The following is a 15,417-nucleotide window of genomic DNA, read 5'->3' on the forward strand; positions in this document are numbered from 1 at the left end:
CATGTGGGCTTCCTGGCCGCCGTCTGCACTGCGTCTCCCCGCTGGTGGTTTCCCCCCCTTGGATTTCCCATTCCCAGGTACCCGTTCGCCCCTGGAACAGGCTCCAAGGCTGACCCCGGTTTCCGCGGGCCCAGCAGCAGCCCCGCTGGACGCCTTGGCGAGGAGGCAGGCCTGCAAGTTCGGCGGGTTCTCCCTGCCCGGCAGCCGTTCACCCAGGAGAGCAAGTCAGTTCCAAAGCGTTAGGAAAGCCCAGGCCACAGTCTGCTGAGCACCGCGGAGGCATCAGTCACCATGGCAACCCTGGGCTTCCCAGCCCAACAGTGTCTGCCGGCTCAGCTGTTTGCTTACTCAGCGCCTGCACTTCCAGGGGACCTGCTGCCCCGACTGGACTCCAAGTGCGGCTCCGTTCAGGCTGTGCCCGCCCAGCCCTCTCTACCCAACTCTTTTCCTGGCAAAACCCTGGAAATCTTTAGCTTAGCAAAGCTGTTCGTTCCACAGAGGCCCGGGCATCACGTGGCTCCTTCCCCTTCTCGGCACAGATGGCCCCGTATTTATTTCAGCCACTGTTCAGGCTCGGCCTGTCAGCCAGCTTCTCCGGGGCAGGCCCAGCCCTGGGAGGGGAGCCGGGAGCCGGGAGCGGAGCTGCTGGCACTGTCCAGAGGCAGTTACAGGCCCGACCCGGGCTTCTCTTCCTTAATTTGAGCTTTTCTGGGAGCAGAATTCTTTTTTTAAATATGTTTTATTGATTTTTTACACAGAGGAAGGGAGAGGGAAAGAGCCAGAAACATCGATGGGAGAGAAACATTAATCAGCTGCCTCCTGCATGCCCCCACTGGGGATGTGCCCGCAACCAAGGTACATGCCCTTGACCGGAATAGAACCTGGGACCCTAGAGTCCGCAGGCCGACGCTCTATCCACTGAGTCACACCGGCCAGGGCAGAATTTTCTCTCTCCTTCTAATACACTCTCCAAGACAGCCAGAAAGGAGATAGCACCCTCTCTCAACTCACATACCTGGACCCAAACAGAAAAATTAAACTGCCACCGCGTTCAGTACTGCGGGGAAAGCCGCCGGCATCTGCTGGGCTCCCCGTGTCCCCGCCCCGGCACCCAGCCCCCCCCCCCCCCAGGGTCTTATTTTCCCTGGTGTTTCTGCCATCATTGCTCCTATCACTGAAGTAATTTCCTGGAACAAAATGGTCTACGTATGTAAGGAATTACACCAACTCATGTCCTCAGAAATGTTTAATGATATGAGAGAGACGTAAGTGAAAAGAGCTAGATAGGAAACCACACACCCAGCAGGACACCAGGGTGGTAAACGCCAAACACAATCTAGAAGATGCCAGACAAGACAGCTTCATGGTCTAAGTGCGTGAACTGCTCATCCAAGTTCAAAAGCGCCAACGGAGGTTTAGGAAAAACCCCCAGGAAGGGGGTCCTTCGCGTGAGCTCTTTAGCGGGACACGTGGCCAGAACGGTTTTGAGGTGAACCTGCTGGAGGGGGGCCAGGTAAGGGGTTTCTGATTCCAACACTGCGTTTCTGCTTCGTCCCACCCAGCGTGACCGCGAACTATCCGATCCTGGTCCCTGCCTTCCAGGCGGCCGCACGCAGTCACTGCTCGCCTCAGGGCCCGGCCTCAGCGCTGCGCAGGCAGGGACCCCAGGGAAGAGCTTCCGTCCCGTCTGAGAGGGGGAACAGGCTCCAGGGAATGTCTCCCACACAACCTCACGGAGCCAGCGGTCCAGCCAGGATTTGAACTCAGAGCTCTACCATCACCGCCTGCTGTCTTACCCAGGGCACCGCCACATCCAAATCTAAAAAGCCTCTACCATCCATCCTCAAACACTCAGCACTGGTATGAAAGGGGCCCTGTACCCACATCGCCTCGCCCACGCTGGCAGGCAGACAGCCGAGGGGGTGCCACCTGTCAAAGACCCAGTGGAGGAGGCAGAGCCTCTGGGACCTCCCCACCCCCGCTGTCCCTCCCCCTCTAATCCCATTTCCAGACGGGGGCCTGGGCACCCACGGACCCCTACCCCCGGACTAACAGGTCGGGAGGGAACACGGAGCCGTCTGTTTATAAAATAAAATGAAGCCTAGGATGAGCATGTACTGCTTTGGAAATCACACACCGATGATTAAGAATAACTCAATGCAGACTCATTCCTACACACCCTGAACCACAACCGACTGGAAATAACAAGCCCAAACCACCGCCACTGGTAAGCAAAGGAACATCTACAGCCGGCCTGACCAGACCCAGGGACCCAGAGGGTCTGGCCCTCTGACCACGGCTGACAGCTCCCTCTAGTGGCCCGGTCTGCCTCCTTTACAGAGGGCCCTGGAGGAGTGTCCTTAAATGCCAGCCAGAGGGGAGGCTGAAGGCAGGCCTGGAGGCCTGAAAAGGCAATGAGACCTGCTGCTAACGACCTACAGACCTGCCAACGACCTACAACCGACAGTGACTGTTACCAAGACGCGGGGCTGGGGAAGGAGGCCAGAAGCTGACGGTGGTGGATTGTCTCACAATTACTTGCAAAGTCAAAATAGAAACATGTGTACCTGGTAAACTTCAATATAAATAAGAGGCAATGAAGAAGTTAGACCGTAAATGGTCTCCAGAATCCGAAAGTTCACCCGGGAGGAACAAGGCTCCTGTGAGAATGTGCACGCTGAGGGTCTCTGAGAGCGTAAAGGCAGCAATAAGCAGCGATTTAAATGGAGATGGTGGTAAAACCTGTGAATCCTGGGGACCTCCTTCAACATGATCCACCAGGAAGCGGACGTTCACGGTAAGTTTGAAATGCTGCCTCAGTTCAGTGTCCCGCTCTCCTCAGACGGCTCCTCTCTGCCCCCCAAAACCACCCACCTCGGGGGGTAAGGACTCGTGTGCACCAGGGAGAAGGGGACAGACTTCCACCTGGGAGAATGGCGCCTCACCAGCTCCCGCACTCAGGAGGGGCGCTCACCAGCCCAGAGCTGTCCGCATGTTCATGTTCAAGTTCAGGTTCAGCCGCCAACGGCAGGAATGGGCCCTTCTCAGGGCTGCCCTGCCAGGCCTCTCCCAGACCGCTCTGCCCAGGCTCGGTCTCGGAGGAGAAGCCAACCAGGGCAAAACCGAGAGGCACCTGGATTTGAGAGCAAGCTTTTCTTCAGCATAAAACCAGTGGATTAAAGAGAGAAAAAGAAGGTTTCTCGAGTTCAGACCTCCATCTGTTAAACCTTGATTACCTTTAAAGATGAAACACGATCTTTAATACTTGTCCCACAGGAATGGAAGAGGATGGGAGTCACGTGATCAGGGGATGGGAACGACCCACCAGCAGGTCCCCGTCCCCGGCCGGCCATCACAGGTGGGCAAGGGCCGAGGTGCGTCCCCACATCCTGTTACGCTCAGATCCCGCTGGCCAGCCTGCCTTCCTCCTTGGTACATCTTTTGGGGCCCTTGTCTCCCTATTTTCACCAAGATTCCAAGGAGATTCTTGAAGAACTTTGTTCTTTGTTTCAATGGCGTATCTTTTCCCTGCTGCTTCCTCCCTTTAGAAAATAAAGCATCATGTCTGATGAACCACGCAGCAGGTTAGGGCAAAACGAGGTCACGGAGCTTAAGAAGGGACTTAAGTGGACTATGGCTCCCAGGAGCTGTGGAGGAAACGCCGCTCGCCAGGGCGCCTTCGCAGCGCAGAGCCCATCAGTCCGCTGCCGTCAGGCCGGAGACAAAGTCGGGCTTCCTCGCTCGTTAGAAACGTCAGTGTGCCTTCCGGTAGAACCTAGCTTTTGGATGTTGTCTCTTTCTATACGTCTCCTCAGCTTCTCTTGCTCCAATTTCCCCTGATGCTCCAGGAAGTTTAATGTCATAATCTGTGGTGACGTAAGGAATCGTCCCCTCGAACCCATGCTGAAAGGAAACAGAAAACATGCAAACTCCCAGTCCGTCCCATCTTCCTCCCCCAGAAGACAGCATGGAGTCTGAGTGAGCCCCGCCCCTCCCAAGCCCCGCCCCCTCCTGAGCCCCGCCCCCTCCTGAGCTCTCTCCCCAAAGGCCCTGAAGCACTGGGGGAGCAGGGGTCAAGGTGACCGCCTCCTGCCTGTCTAGTCAGCTCCCCAAGCACATCCAACAGCCAGTGTAAGTGTGGGTGTTTCCGTCTCCCACAAGCAGGTAAGAAGGGGAGGAGCAGCCTGGCCACCCACAGGCCCTGCAGTTTGGCTTGGGGGCCACACATGCTCTTGGCCACCATGACCTTGCCGTGACCTCCCCAGGGCTGCACCTGAAGCTGGGCCTCAGCCTCAGGACGGGAATGGCTCTCCCACAGGCTGGTGGCTCACGGCCTTGCCTCTTCCCTGGCTTCCGTCTCCCCAACAATAACCTGCCCACGGCTCCCGGCCAACTTCAGGTTCTCACTCTACCACGGACACAGCCAGCTCCCTCCTGGCTGTCCCGGAGCCACGCTCACCTGGCTCTTGAGGACACACTGCGGGATGGAAATGGCTCCGACCAGCAGACAATTCACATTTCTTAGTTCTTCCGGGGGCACAGGCGTGAGGATGTGGTAAAGCCGCTTCTCCATGTCGATCCCTCTACAGATCCCTGGAAGACCCAGAGCACACGCAAATCACCCTCCGCAAGGCGCCAGGCCTCCCCCCACTCCCACCGCGGAGCAGCTTTTAAAAGAGAGTTTCACTTTCAACTGCGTTTTGCTTTGAAAATACCAAGTCGTGGGAGACGGAGCGTGGAACGCCGGGAGCCAGGGTAGCTCCTCCCTGCTCGGCTGTGAGGCAGCGAGTGGTCCTCATGCCAAAGTCCTAGACGGCGCCGGCGCCCGGGAGACAGTCTAGTGGGGCAAAGGTGACTCGACCTTCCCCTTCACCCACTCCTGCTCCATGGTCTGCACAAAGTGACACGTCTCTATGAGACGCTCTGAGAAGTACAGTACTGTCTACATCAGCAATGTGTCATTACGTAAGGACTTTGCTAATTTTGGGTCAACCTTCCAGAAGTGCTCACTGACGTTTATTGACCTCATGGGCATGGGCGCTCGGAGGAGACGGGCCCGGAGCTGCGGGTGCTGCGCGGCCAGGCCTAGACTGTGCTATGGACACGCCAGGATGTCAGGACGTGACCGCGTCGCTTGTGCTCAGGTCACTCCCGAGTGTGGGGTCCAGTGCGGGGACGAGGATGCTCACACGGGCACGGGAGGACATGACTGACATGGAGAAGCCTGACTCAGTTCAAGAACAGAAGCCGCCTGACCTGCGCGCGGGGGGGATGTGGAGAACGAGGCGAGGAGGACCCAGGGGTCGGGCCCAAACACCAGCGTGAATCTTTGAAGGACCATTGAAGGACCTACGGGGACAGGAGGTGGTGGGGGGTGCAGAGGAGGGGACCCGGGGAGACCATCAGGCCTGTGGACCATCAGGATCTCAGTTTTGGACCTGAGTCCTGGACGCCCGTGAGCTATCCAAGCAGAGAGTGAGCGCACGGGTAACACGGGCTTGGAACCCTCTGGGAAGTCAGCAGGAAGATGGACTGAGAGCCCCAGGGGTGGGCGAGCGGCCTCGAGGAAACACGCCAGGTGAGAAGGCGCCGCCAGACTTTGGGGATCCGGGATTTAGAGGGGCCGGTGACGAAGCAGAGGAAGACCCGCTTCCTGCCTGCCCGAGGCCCGAGGCCCACGGTGCGTGGAGACAGAGCAGCTCTCTGACCATCGAGCCGAGACAGCCCCACGTAGACCGGCCATCTACAGCTGGCGAGGTGGGTCAAGTTCAGTGGGTTTACAGACACGTGTCCCTCTCACTCACCAAAGCCCAAACAATCGCAGATTGGAGTCTGTGTGAGCAGGACGGGCCCCTCTGTGTATCCTCCGACATCGTCCAGGATCTTGCAAAGGCCGACCCAGCTGGCGTTCACAGCGTACAGGACATGGGTGGGGGCGACATCGGAGTGGATGACCCGGAGGGCAACGGCACTGAAAGGGACCTGCAACACCCATGGGCACCTCCCTGTTAGTTCTTTTTCTCTTTATTAAATTCTGTGACACGGCTTAAAAAACGTACACAGGTTTCAAGCGTACACTTCCATGATAATCTACTGCATTGTGTGTTCACCGCCCAGACCCCTATCTTCTTCCGTCACCATATACACGACCTTCCTTACCCTTCACTACCCCCACCGCCCTCCATTAATTCTGAGGAACTACTTTTCATTTGTATCAGCTTGACGAGCCAGCTCTCCAAAGTTATGCCTGCCAAACTGCCTGCCGAGAAGTATCTCAAAGTCTGGAAACCCAGCCAGCATTAGCTCGGGGTCACTGCTTTAACAGAGAGCCGAACCCTTGACCCCAAGGCCTTGGGCACCACCCACACGTGCTGGAAATCTGAACCAATGCCTGGAACTTTCTTGTCTAAAGAGACACATCAGACGCAGTCTGTGGAGGTCCTACAGGGGTTACAGTCGCGGGAGACTGTGAGGACCCCGTCACGGAGGTCTCTAACGTAAGAAAGCCAAAACCCACTCAGTGAGGAGAGTCGCCACTCATTCCCTAATGAAACACACTGAATTAAGACAAATGCGTCACACTCCTGGAGCTCAAGACAAAGAACTAGCTTTAATGTAACTTTCTGGGTAATCTCACCTTCTTAAAGTAGGAAAGTACTTTGTTACACATACTATTTAAATTTCAAAACAAATGTGAAATAAAAAGAAGGCAGCCCTGACCGGTTTGGCTCAGTGGATAGAGCGTCGGCCTGCGGACTCAAGGGTCCCGGGTTCGATTCCGGTCAAGGGCATGTACCTTGGTTGCGGGCACATACCCGGTGGGGAGTGTGCAGGAGGCAGCTGATGGATGTTTCTCTTTCATCGATGTTTCTAACTCTCTATCCCTCTCCCCTCCTCTCTGTAAAATATCAATAAAATATATATAAAAAAAAGAAAAAAAAAAAAGAAGGCAGGTTAAGTTACTGGCAGGTAAGTTCCAAATTCAACTGTATAGCTTCTCCAGGCAAGCAAAGCTCCAGTGAACAAACTGCCTCAGACTCTCAGGTGGGGACTGGAGGCCTGGGGCCAATCTCGCCGTCAGGCTGAGGCACATCCCTGCCGCGCAGGTCCGCCGTGCCTGCCTGCGAGGCCTCAGCCTTGTCCCCTCCACCCGACTGTGCCCAGGTCGCTAAGCTGGAAACGGGACATACGAGCGTCGCCCTCCCAGTGCCATGCAGGTACCAGGCCATTCCTGGTAATGGGCTTAGCACAGCGAGGGCTCAACACTGGACAGGGCATACAGCAGAGGGCGCATGCTCTGGCCTCTGGAGTCAGGCTGCATGACCTGCAGTCCAGCCCAAACCTTTACTGTGCCCCTTTGGGTCAGCTGACTCAGGGTGCCTGGCCTCAGTCCCCTCATCTGTAAAATGGGGATTATAACAGCCATTGTAAAGGAGGAACACAGGCTTAGAACCCAGCACAGCAGAGTAAGCACTTAGGAAATGCTGCCTGTCACTATTTTATTCTCCCATCACCCAGAATTCTAGCATTAAGGTGGTTTCTCCCCCAAATAATTCTGGATCCCAAGATACACAAATCTGGTGCTTGAATCTAACGTTGACAATGATGTGCAAGGCTTTAAGAGCGCCCCCTGGGGGCCAGGCACCACTGTGCACGCCCGTGGACTCGCACAACCATCCCACCAGGTCGGGAACTGCCTCCGCTCTACCAACGACAAGCCGAAGCACACAGCTCGGAAGTGGGGGCGCTGGAACCAGGCTGCCTGGGTTCAATCCAGGGCCACCTCTCGGGTCAGGCAGAACAGTCCCACTGGCCCAGAACCAGAGCTGTGCCCAGGACAGCACAGCCTGATGCCAGCTCTGCCACTGCCCTGGATTCCTCAGCTCCCGTCTGCAAAACGGGGAGTCACCGGGCCCACCCGTGGGCTGGTCCTGAGGGTTACGAGAGGAGTTACGAAGCGGGCAGAAGAGCGCCGCCCACAGCAGCCACAGTGGTCCCCACACCAGCTCCGCTTGTACCTGATAGGGGGTCAGGCTGTGCAGGGGACGAAGCGGCTTCGGCGCGGGGGGATGCAGCTGGCCAAGGTAACCCAACAAGGCCAGGTCCCGAAGAACTCTGTTATGCGACTCTCTGAAAAGCAGACAGGAAGTGAGGAGGCCCCGACAGGCCCACCCCCTCACTTGTCATTACGTACATCCGTTTGCCCCTGGGAACCCCCACGCCCTGCCTTTCTCTAAGCCCGTGGGACCTGGAGCAGGGAGACTCTCCTAGCGGGAGCCCACTCTGGACATTCCCACGGGAAAACGCCTGACTGCTTCCCCCCTCCCCCATCCCCCCTCCCCCACAACTGCGCTGGAGATGGAAAGTGATACGGGACTTACCGCTCTGAAGGAATTGAGGGCAGAAGGCGTGTTAAACTGAAGAAAACGGAATTCTCCAGCCATGACGGTTTACTTACCGATTTCTTGGAGTTTTTCTAAACGCAAAGTCCGACTGGACGCACATCAGCTTATGTCCAGAAAACGCCACCGGGCTCTCCTTGTCTTCGTCACCGAATTCCAAACTGTCTGCAAACTCTGGCAGGTGGAAGCCTCGGTCTCTGACCTTGGCCTTGCTCTTCGTGTACAAGCCATCCATGTCGTCCACGTAGCTGGGGGTGAGCTGCGGCATGAATCTGCTCCGGCCAGAACTGAACTGAACCACGTGGCTGGGCGACAGCAAGCGGATCAGATCGACGAGAAGCAAAAGGCCCTGATCTGCGGGAAGGAGAGGACGTCAGCGTCAGGGCCCCAGGTCATTCCGAGACAGCGCTCGGCCGGAGGGTCTCCCCAAAACGGCTCCAGCCGCAGGTCTGAGCCGGGAGCTCACTCCCACGCGTCCCTCCCTGCCCCGTGGGCCTCGGTGGCCTTACCTGTCACCCAGCCCATTGTGTTGATGATGAGAGGGGACTCTCTCTTGTAGGAGCTGAACACATACTTGATGATCTCAATGTAATTCTCATAGCTGTTTTTACAAGTAGATTTCCCAAAATACACCATTTTCTGTGGTGTCCTCTGGTGGGTGAAAGGTGGTCCTAAGAAGGTAGATAACAGGAATGAATCCATGCCCTGACCAGTGTTCCTCACTGGTGAGAATGTCGGCCCAAGCACCAATGGGTCTCGGGTTTGATTCCTAGTCAAGGGCACAGACCTGGGGTTGTAGGTTCTAGCCCCAGCCTTGGTCAGGGCGTGCACGGAAGGCAACCAATCAATGTGTCTCTCTCACATAGATGTCTCTCTCTCTCCCCCTCCCTCCCACTTTTTCTAAAAAATCAATTTAAAAAATAATAAAAACAGCTCTAGCTGGTTTGGCTCAGTGGGTAAGAGCTTCGGCCTGCGGACTGAAAGGTCCCAGGTTTGATTCCAGCCAAGGGCACATGCCCAGGTTGTGGGCTTGATCCCCAGTAGGAGGCGTGCAGGAGGCAGCCAATCAATGATTCTCTCTCATCATTGATGTTTCTCTCTATCCCTCTCACTTCTGCTCTAAAATCAATAAAGATATATTTAAAAAAATAAAAACAAAAACAAACAAAAAAAGCAATGTGGGATTCTGGTTTGGATTTTGAACCAGAAAAAGGATATTAGTGGGTAACTTGTTAATTTTGAATAAAATATATAGGTTAATTAGCAGCATTGTATCAATGTTAATTTCCTGGTTTAGACCGTTGTATGGGGTTAAATAAGATGTTAACGTTAAAGGAAGCCGTGTTTCTAACTTACCTGTGACAAAACGGACAGCAGGTCCATTCACTAAAATGGAATCCCACTAAGTGTCATAGTTTATTTTTTAATTTTTGGAGGCTGGACGGACAGTTATGGGAAGACAGTGAGTTTGGAGGGGTATGCTCACATTTATATTTTATACTTTTACATTCTTTGACTTTTTGGTTAAGTATCATCATCCTCACATTTTATAACACCAGAACATTTAGGAATCTACAATACGTACCTAGAAGCGGTTCTGTGATGTTAAGTAGAGAAATACAACCCGGAGGAGTAAATTCTGTCTGTCCCAGGTCACATTCCAAATAGTCAACGCAGGAAATACTGAAAATTCAAAAGGAAATCTTAACTAGCTTTACTATGTGGAGAGGATAAAGCAGATCTTAAGGATTTTATGTGCTATACTAGAGGCCCAGCGCACGAAATCCTGCACGGGTAGAGTCCCTAGGCCTAGCCTGCAATCAGGGCCATCATCCGTCCGCTCGCCAGTCCCCAGTCCCGCCCTACCGCCTACATCCATCCCGGTTCCCCGTGGTTCCCGTTCGCCATCCAGCGATCAGAGCCTGCGGGCTGGGGGAGGGACTGAGAGGTGGTCAATGCACCTCATAGCCACTGGTCGATCGGTCGTTCTGGTGGTTACACCGTTATGGTCGCTGACCTTTTATTATATAGGATGGTTTTGACCCACCGTAGGCAGGCTTTTGAGTGGACTGCTCAATCCATATACGATGCCTAAAGAGGACATGTGATGGGTCACAGTGTCCGTTCATAATGTGGTACACCGTCACCTTTCCTAAAACGTTACCTGTAAAAGACAGCGGGGTTGACCTACTCTGCATCTCGATGTGGACAAATACAGATGCTGAGACGCAGTGACCCTCCCCGAAGTGCGCTGACAGGCAGGTCAGCACCCAGAGCCATCGCTTAGCCGAGCTGCTGGGCAGAGTTGTAAATACTCTCTTCTGAGAAGTCAAGAGGCATCCCCGTCCAGTTTCCTAAATCCAAACGCCTACTTCACGCCCCAATTCGAGCAACCTGTCAAAACAAGAACACGCTTACCTGTTCAACAGCTGGTTAATCAGGTACCTATTGAATGTTGACTTCCCGACGTCCTGAGAGCCACAGACCAGAATGATGGGGCAGCCGTCGGCTTCCTCTGGAGGTGAGACAGACATGGCCCTAGAGTTAGCCTCTCCCCAGGGCTCTACTCGCCCGGGACTCGGGCTCCGGCGGGAGCACCCAAACTCAGCAAGGCCTCGCTCACCACAAGCGACGCTGACCAGCTCCTCCAGGGCCGAAAGGACACTCTCGGTTAACTGAAGGCCGTTTTTCTTCTTCTCTCTTTTAATGCCCACAGACCTCATGGCGAAATACTCAGCGTTAATCTGGAAAGTTGTCCTCTGCAATCAACAACATCAACTTTTATTTTTTTTTTTTTTATTTATTTATTTATTTTTTTTTTTAAATATATTTTATTAATTTATTACAGAGAGGAAGAGAGAGGAGAGGGATAGAGAGCTAGAAACATCAATGAGAGAGAAACATCGATCAGCTGCCTCCTGCACACCCCCTACTGGGGATGTGCCCGCAACCAAGGTACGTGCCCTTGACCGGAATCGAACCTGGGATCTTTCAGTCCCCAGGCCGACGCTCTATCCACTGAGCCAAACCGGTTTCGGCAACAACATCAACTTTTAGAAAAGGTGAAAACAAATGCGCCCGTTCCCCTCAGTTCTGAATTAATAAGCCTCACGCAACTGTGAGCTAAAGATAAATGTGATCCCGCCCTTTTCCAACCCCAAACCCAACCCTTGCCAACTCTCCTCCTATAAAGCACCAGCGCCTGTTCCCATCGCCTATGCTTACTTCCCAGCCGCCATCGCCCCCGAGGACACGCCCAAAAGAACACGCGTGAGAGTGATTGCCAGAAGGAAAATGGAACTGGAGGCCACAGGCGAAGAGCCCGCTGGGTATTTGAACGAAGTCAAGGCAATACCCCAAACTGACGGACAGAATAGACGCAGACAGAGCGGAAAGGGCGTGGGAGGCGGGTCCACGAAGCCTGATGGCACCCTAGAAGCACAGGAAACCGCGGGAAAGCCACCCGAGGAACGGGAGCCCACTCCCGCGGAGGCAGCTGGAGCCTGGACGGAACACACCGCTGCGTGGAAGAGGATCACGGAAGAGACCCGCCCAGGATCACAAGGAAAGAGCGTCGTAAAAGGAATGAGAATCCGCCTGGCACTAAGGCTTGCTATCAGCAACTGTGGATTCTAGAAAACGAGGGAGCAGGCCTTCAGTCTTGACACCAATGACCACGCTGTCTCGGTCTCATGGAGCCCAGTTCTTGAGAGCGTCTCGGGCTTGGACCTGGAACCGTCGCGTTTCTAACTCTATCAACTCCCTCGGTGCTGTTTTCCCACCTTGAGGCCTTTGGATCCTCTTCTGCTCAAAGCTCCAAATTTACATTTCCAACCTCTTTTCCGCATTCCAGACTCGACATCTAACAGGCACCTCAAAGTCCACACGTCTCCACCTGCTCCTGTAGTCGCCCCGTCTCAGTTAATAGAAACACCAAGCACCCAGCCATTTAGCCCCAAAGGCCAGGTTAGTCCCTGATTCTTCCTCACATCTCACCATCTGGTCTGTCCAACAATCTTATGGGTTAGATTCAATTTACGGGCTCACGGGAGGCAATTACAGTAAAAACTGGACCTTAGGGAATTATTAACAGGGCCAGCAAAATACACAGGTGAGAAAAGAGAGCGGGGAGAAGGTGTAAGTACATCGAAAGTACTCATTCACAGTTTAGAGAAAACGTATACCGTCTCATGTTAGTAAGTCAAGATACAAGATAACCATTTTTTTAAAATGCCAAAAGGCACGGAACCGACTACAATATAAACCGATGGCTTTTGCTGGGGAATGAAACTAAGGATATACCTTTCTGCAGGGACTATTTTTACTGAGCACACGTATCACAACCTGTAGGACGTACAGCACAAGAGGCTGACCTCCGAGGGGAGCACGCTACACAGTCACGTGACATGACTGCTTTGGCGAAAGTAATTTGCAAGACTCTGAATGAAAACTGGTTTTACCTCTTGTTCGAAAACGTAAGATAAGCCTGGATGGCTGGTTATGAAGTTCACAGTGGAGTTTTTCAGGTTTTCTAGCATCACAATGGAACACAGAGGAGAAAAGTTCTTCATCAACCAACACCTGTCATCTGTAAGAGAAAATTAAACTACCTTACAAATAGTAACTCCATTAAACTCCATGCCCTTTAGGACCGCCATTTCCTCGGCTAAACTGTGAGCTTTTTGAGGGGAGACATTGCACTTGAGAGCCTTTTTCAGGAGGCCGTCCTGCATGACAGGAACACACCTGGGCTGAGCAGTCAATCCAGGTTTGGTACCTACTAGCTGTGTGGCCGTGGGCAACCTTTCTCCTCTGTAAAACGGTGAAAACAATATGATGAGAAGTCACTCTCAGGACTTCTGAGGATATATTTAATTAACTAATTATTTATTTTTATTAATCCTCACCTGAGGATATTCTTTCCATTGATTTTGAGAGAGAATGGAAGTGAAAGAGGGAGAGAGAGAAGGAAGCGGGGGAGACATGGATGTGAGAGAGACACATCAATTGGTTGCATCCCGGACCTGCCTGGGGATCAAGCCTGCAACAGTGGTATGTGCCCTTGACCAGAATCGAGTCCAAGACTCTTCAGTTGGGGGGTGGGGGGTGATGCTCTAACTACTGAGCAAACCAGCTAAGGTAGGCTGTTTAGAAAGGAAGGGAGAGGGAGGGGGAGGGGGAAGAGAAAAACAAACATCAATAGTATGTGCCCTGACCAGGAATGGGACACCCCCCCCCCCAAATCCTTTGGTATAAAGGATGATGATCCAACAAACTGAGCCACCTGGCCAGGGCTGTGAGGGTTTAAGTAGATCTAGTCACGTGGGCAATGTCTAGGCCATCGCACACATCTAAAAGTTATCAGCCTCATTCCAATACATCCTCAGTCGATGATCCGGCACTTCTCATTACCCCGGTTAAGATGAGCTCGGAGCAAAGTTCGGGCTTCTCTCTTCATCTCCTTCTTGCTTTTCTCAGGCATCGAGTAATGAACAGCACTGAGAGCCAGGCGAGAGTGGGTGTAGGTAGAGAAGACTTCTTGGGAAGGCTGGCCTTGGCTAATGGTGAAACCGAACACCTGCACCTGGCCATAAAGGCAAGTGACGCGACAGGTCCCGCTAAAAGTAAAAACCTCACAGGGGAAGAACAAAAGAAAAGAAATAACATTATGGATGCTGTTACTAATGACTGCATTTTCTAAAACTTTCATTGCTAGTTACATATCAAAAGGTGGCAGGTTTCTAAATAACAGGATACGTTGTAGTGGGTGACTTTCAGGTACTTAATGTTTTTGACCTAAGATCACATCCCATGGCAGCTACAGACAGCTGGTGAACATGAACACAGGAAAAACAAGGGGGTCCCAACGAGCCCAGCTCTGCTGTCCTTAAAAGGCTCTCTGCCTGCCAAGGTTCTGCGTTGCTGGCTTTTATTTCCCTCCTGCATTGGAGGGGGGCCTCCCAGACCAGAGTCCAAGTGAACAGCAGGGACCCTGCAATCAGGCTGCGGGGGTTCGGGATCCTACTAGTGTGTTCTTTTGGGAAGTTACCTAAGCTAATCCTCAGTTTCTTCCTCTGTCAACATTCTCAGCAATCGAGGCAATGACTCCAGGTGAGCTGGGAGTATTACATGGGTTCATACAACCAAGACGCTCAGAACACGCAGAGCCTGACGTTACTAGGCACCCAGTAAATGCGACCTATTACCAAAACCATCGCCATTAAAGTCCCTTTCGGCTCTGAAGACCGACATCACCCAAAGCAGAGTCCTTCTTACCCTCTGCTCAGCACCTCCGTCTGGAGGACTATCTCGACTCCCACAGAGAAGCCACGGTCTTCCCCGGGCCCGCCACCCCGGGGCTGCGTCTCCGCCCTCCCGCTCCGCGCGCCGGACTCTCCGGGCGCTCGACTCACCTGTTCCCGCGGCAGCAGCAGCAACGCGCGGCCCGGGCCGGCCGGACGCAGTGGCGGGATGGGGAGGTTCGCGGGGCAACTCGGGGCGGTGTCCTCGTCCGAGGTCGGGCTGGAAGCCCGGCTGGGGGTCGGGCTGGGGACAGGTCTGGGGACCGGGCTGGGCACCGCGGTCTTGGGCCTCGGGGCAGCCGCCGAGCGCGACACCACCCAGCTGCCCTCCCGCCAGTCCGCGCCGGCCGCCTGAGCCTGCAGCAGCCGCCGCCGCAGGAGCTTCCGGCCGCACCAGCGCAGGAGCCGGAGCCGGCGGCGGGGCCGGCGGCTGAGGATGAGCTGGGTCCGGGTCTTGCGGGATCGCGCCCACGTGGAGCGAAAGGGCCCCCGCTTCTGCAGCTGCAGGGTGTCCGCCATGCTGGTCGCCGGCGCTGGCGGCGCGAGAATCTCGCGTGATCTCATCGCTCCGCCCCGCAGCCCGTGGAGCGTCGGAAAGAAGCGGCCTGGGAGCGGCGGGCGCCCTCTGCCGGCGGTCCTGAGCCTCCGCCGCCACCTCAAAGGCTCCTGCCGGCCAGCGGGGTGTCGGGGGCAGCGCCTGGGCTACCAATAAA

General features: G+C 54.4%; 1 protein-coding gene across 1 annotated transcript; it reads right to left on the reverse strand.

The window, feature by feature from the left end:
- Nucleotides 1-736: 736 nt before the first annotated feature.
- Nucleotides 737-15,380, reverse strand: NOL9 (nucleolar protein 9). The gene is made up of 12 exons (XM_080656761.1): nucleotides 14,816-15,380; nucleotides 13,815-14,034; nucleotides 12,863-12,990; nucleotides 11,026-11,161; nucleotides 10,821-10,917; nucleotides 9,988-10,085; nucleotides 8,912-9,073; nucleotides 8,459-8,756; nucleotides 8,019-8,130; nucleotides 5,805-5,982; nucleotides 4,460-4,593; nucleotides 737-3,903 (listed from the first exon to the last, which is right to left on the reverse strand). Exons 1-12 carry the CDS (start codon nucleotides 15,266-15,268, stop codon nucleotides 3,754-3,756), a joined length of 2,166 nt encoding a protein of 721 aa, XP_080512887.1. The 5' UTR covers nucleotides 15,269-15,380; the 3' UTR covers nucleotides 737-3,753.
- Between the last annotated feature and the right edge of the window lie 37 nt (nucleotides 15,381-15,417).

Source organism: Plecotus auritus, assembly GCF_963455305.1.
Source record: "Plecotus auritus genome assembly, chromosome: 2".
Taxonomy (NCBI): domain Eukaryota; kingdom Metazoa; phylum Chordata; class Mammalia; order Chiroptera; family Vespertilionidae; genus Plecotus; species Plecotus auritus.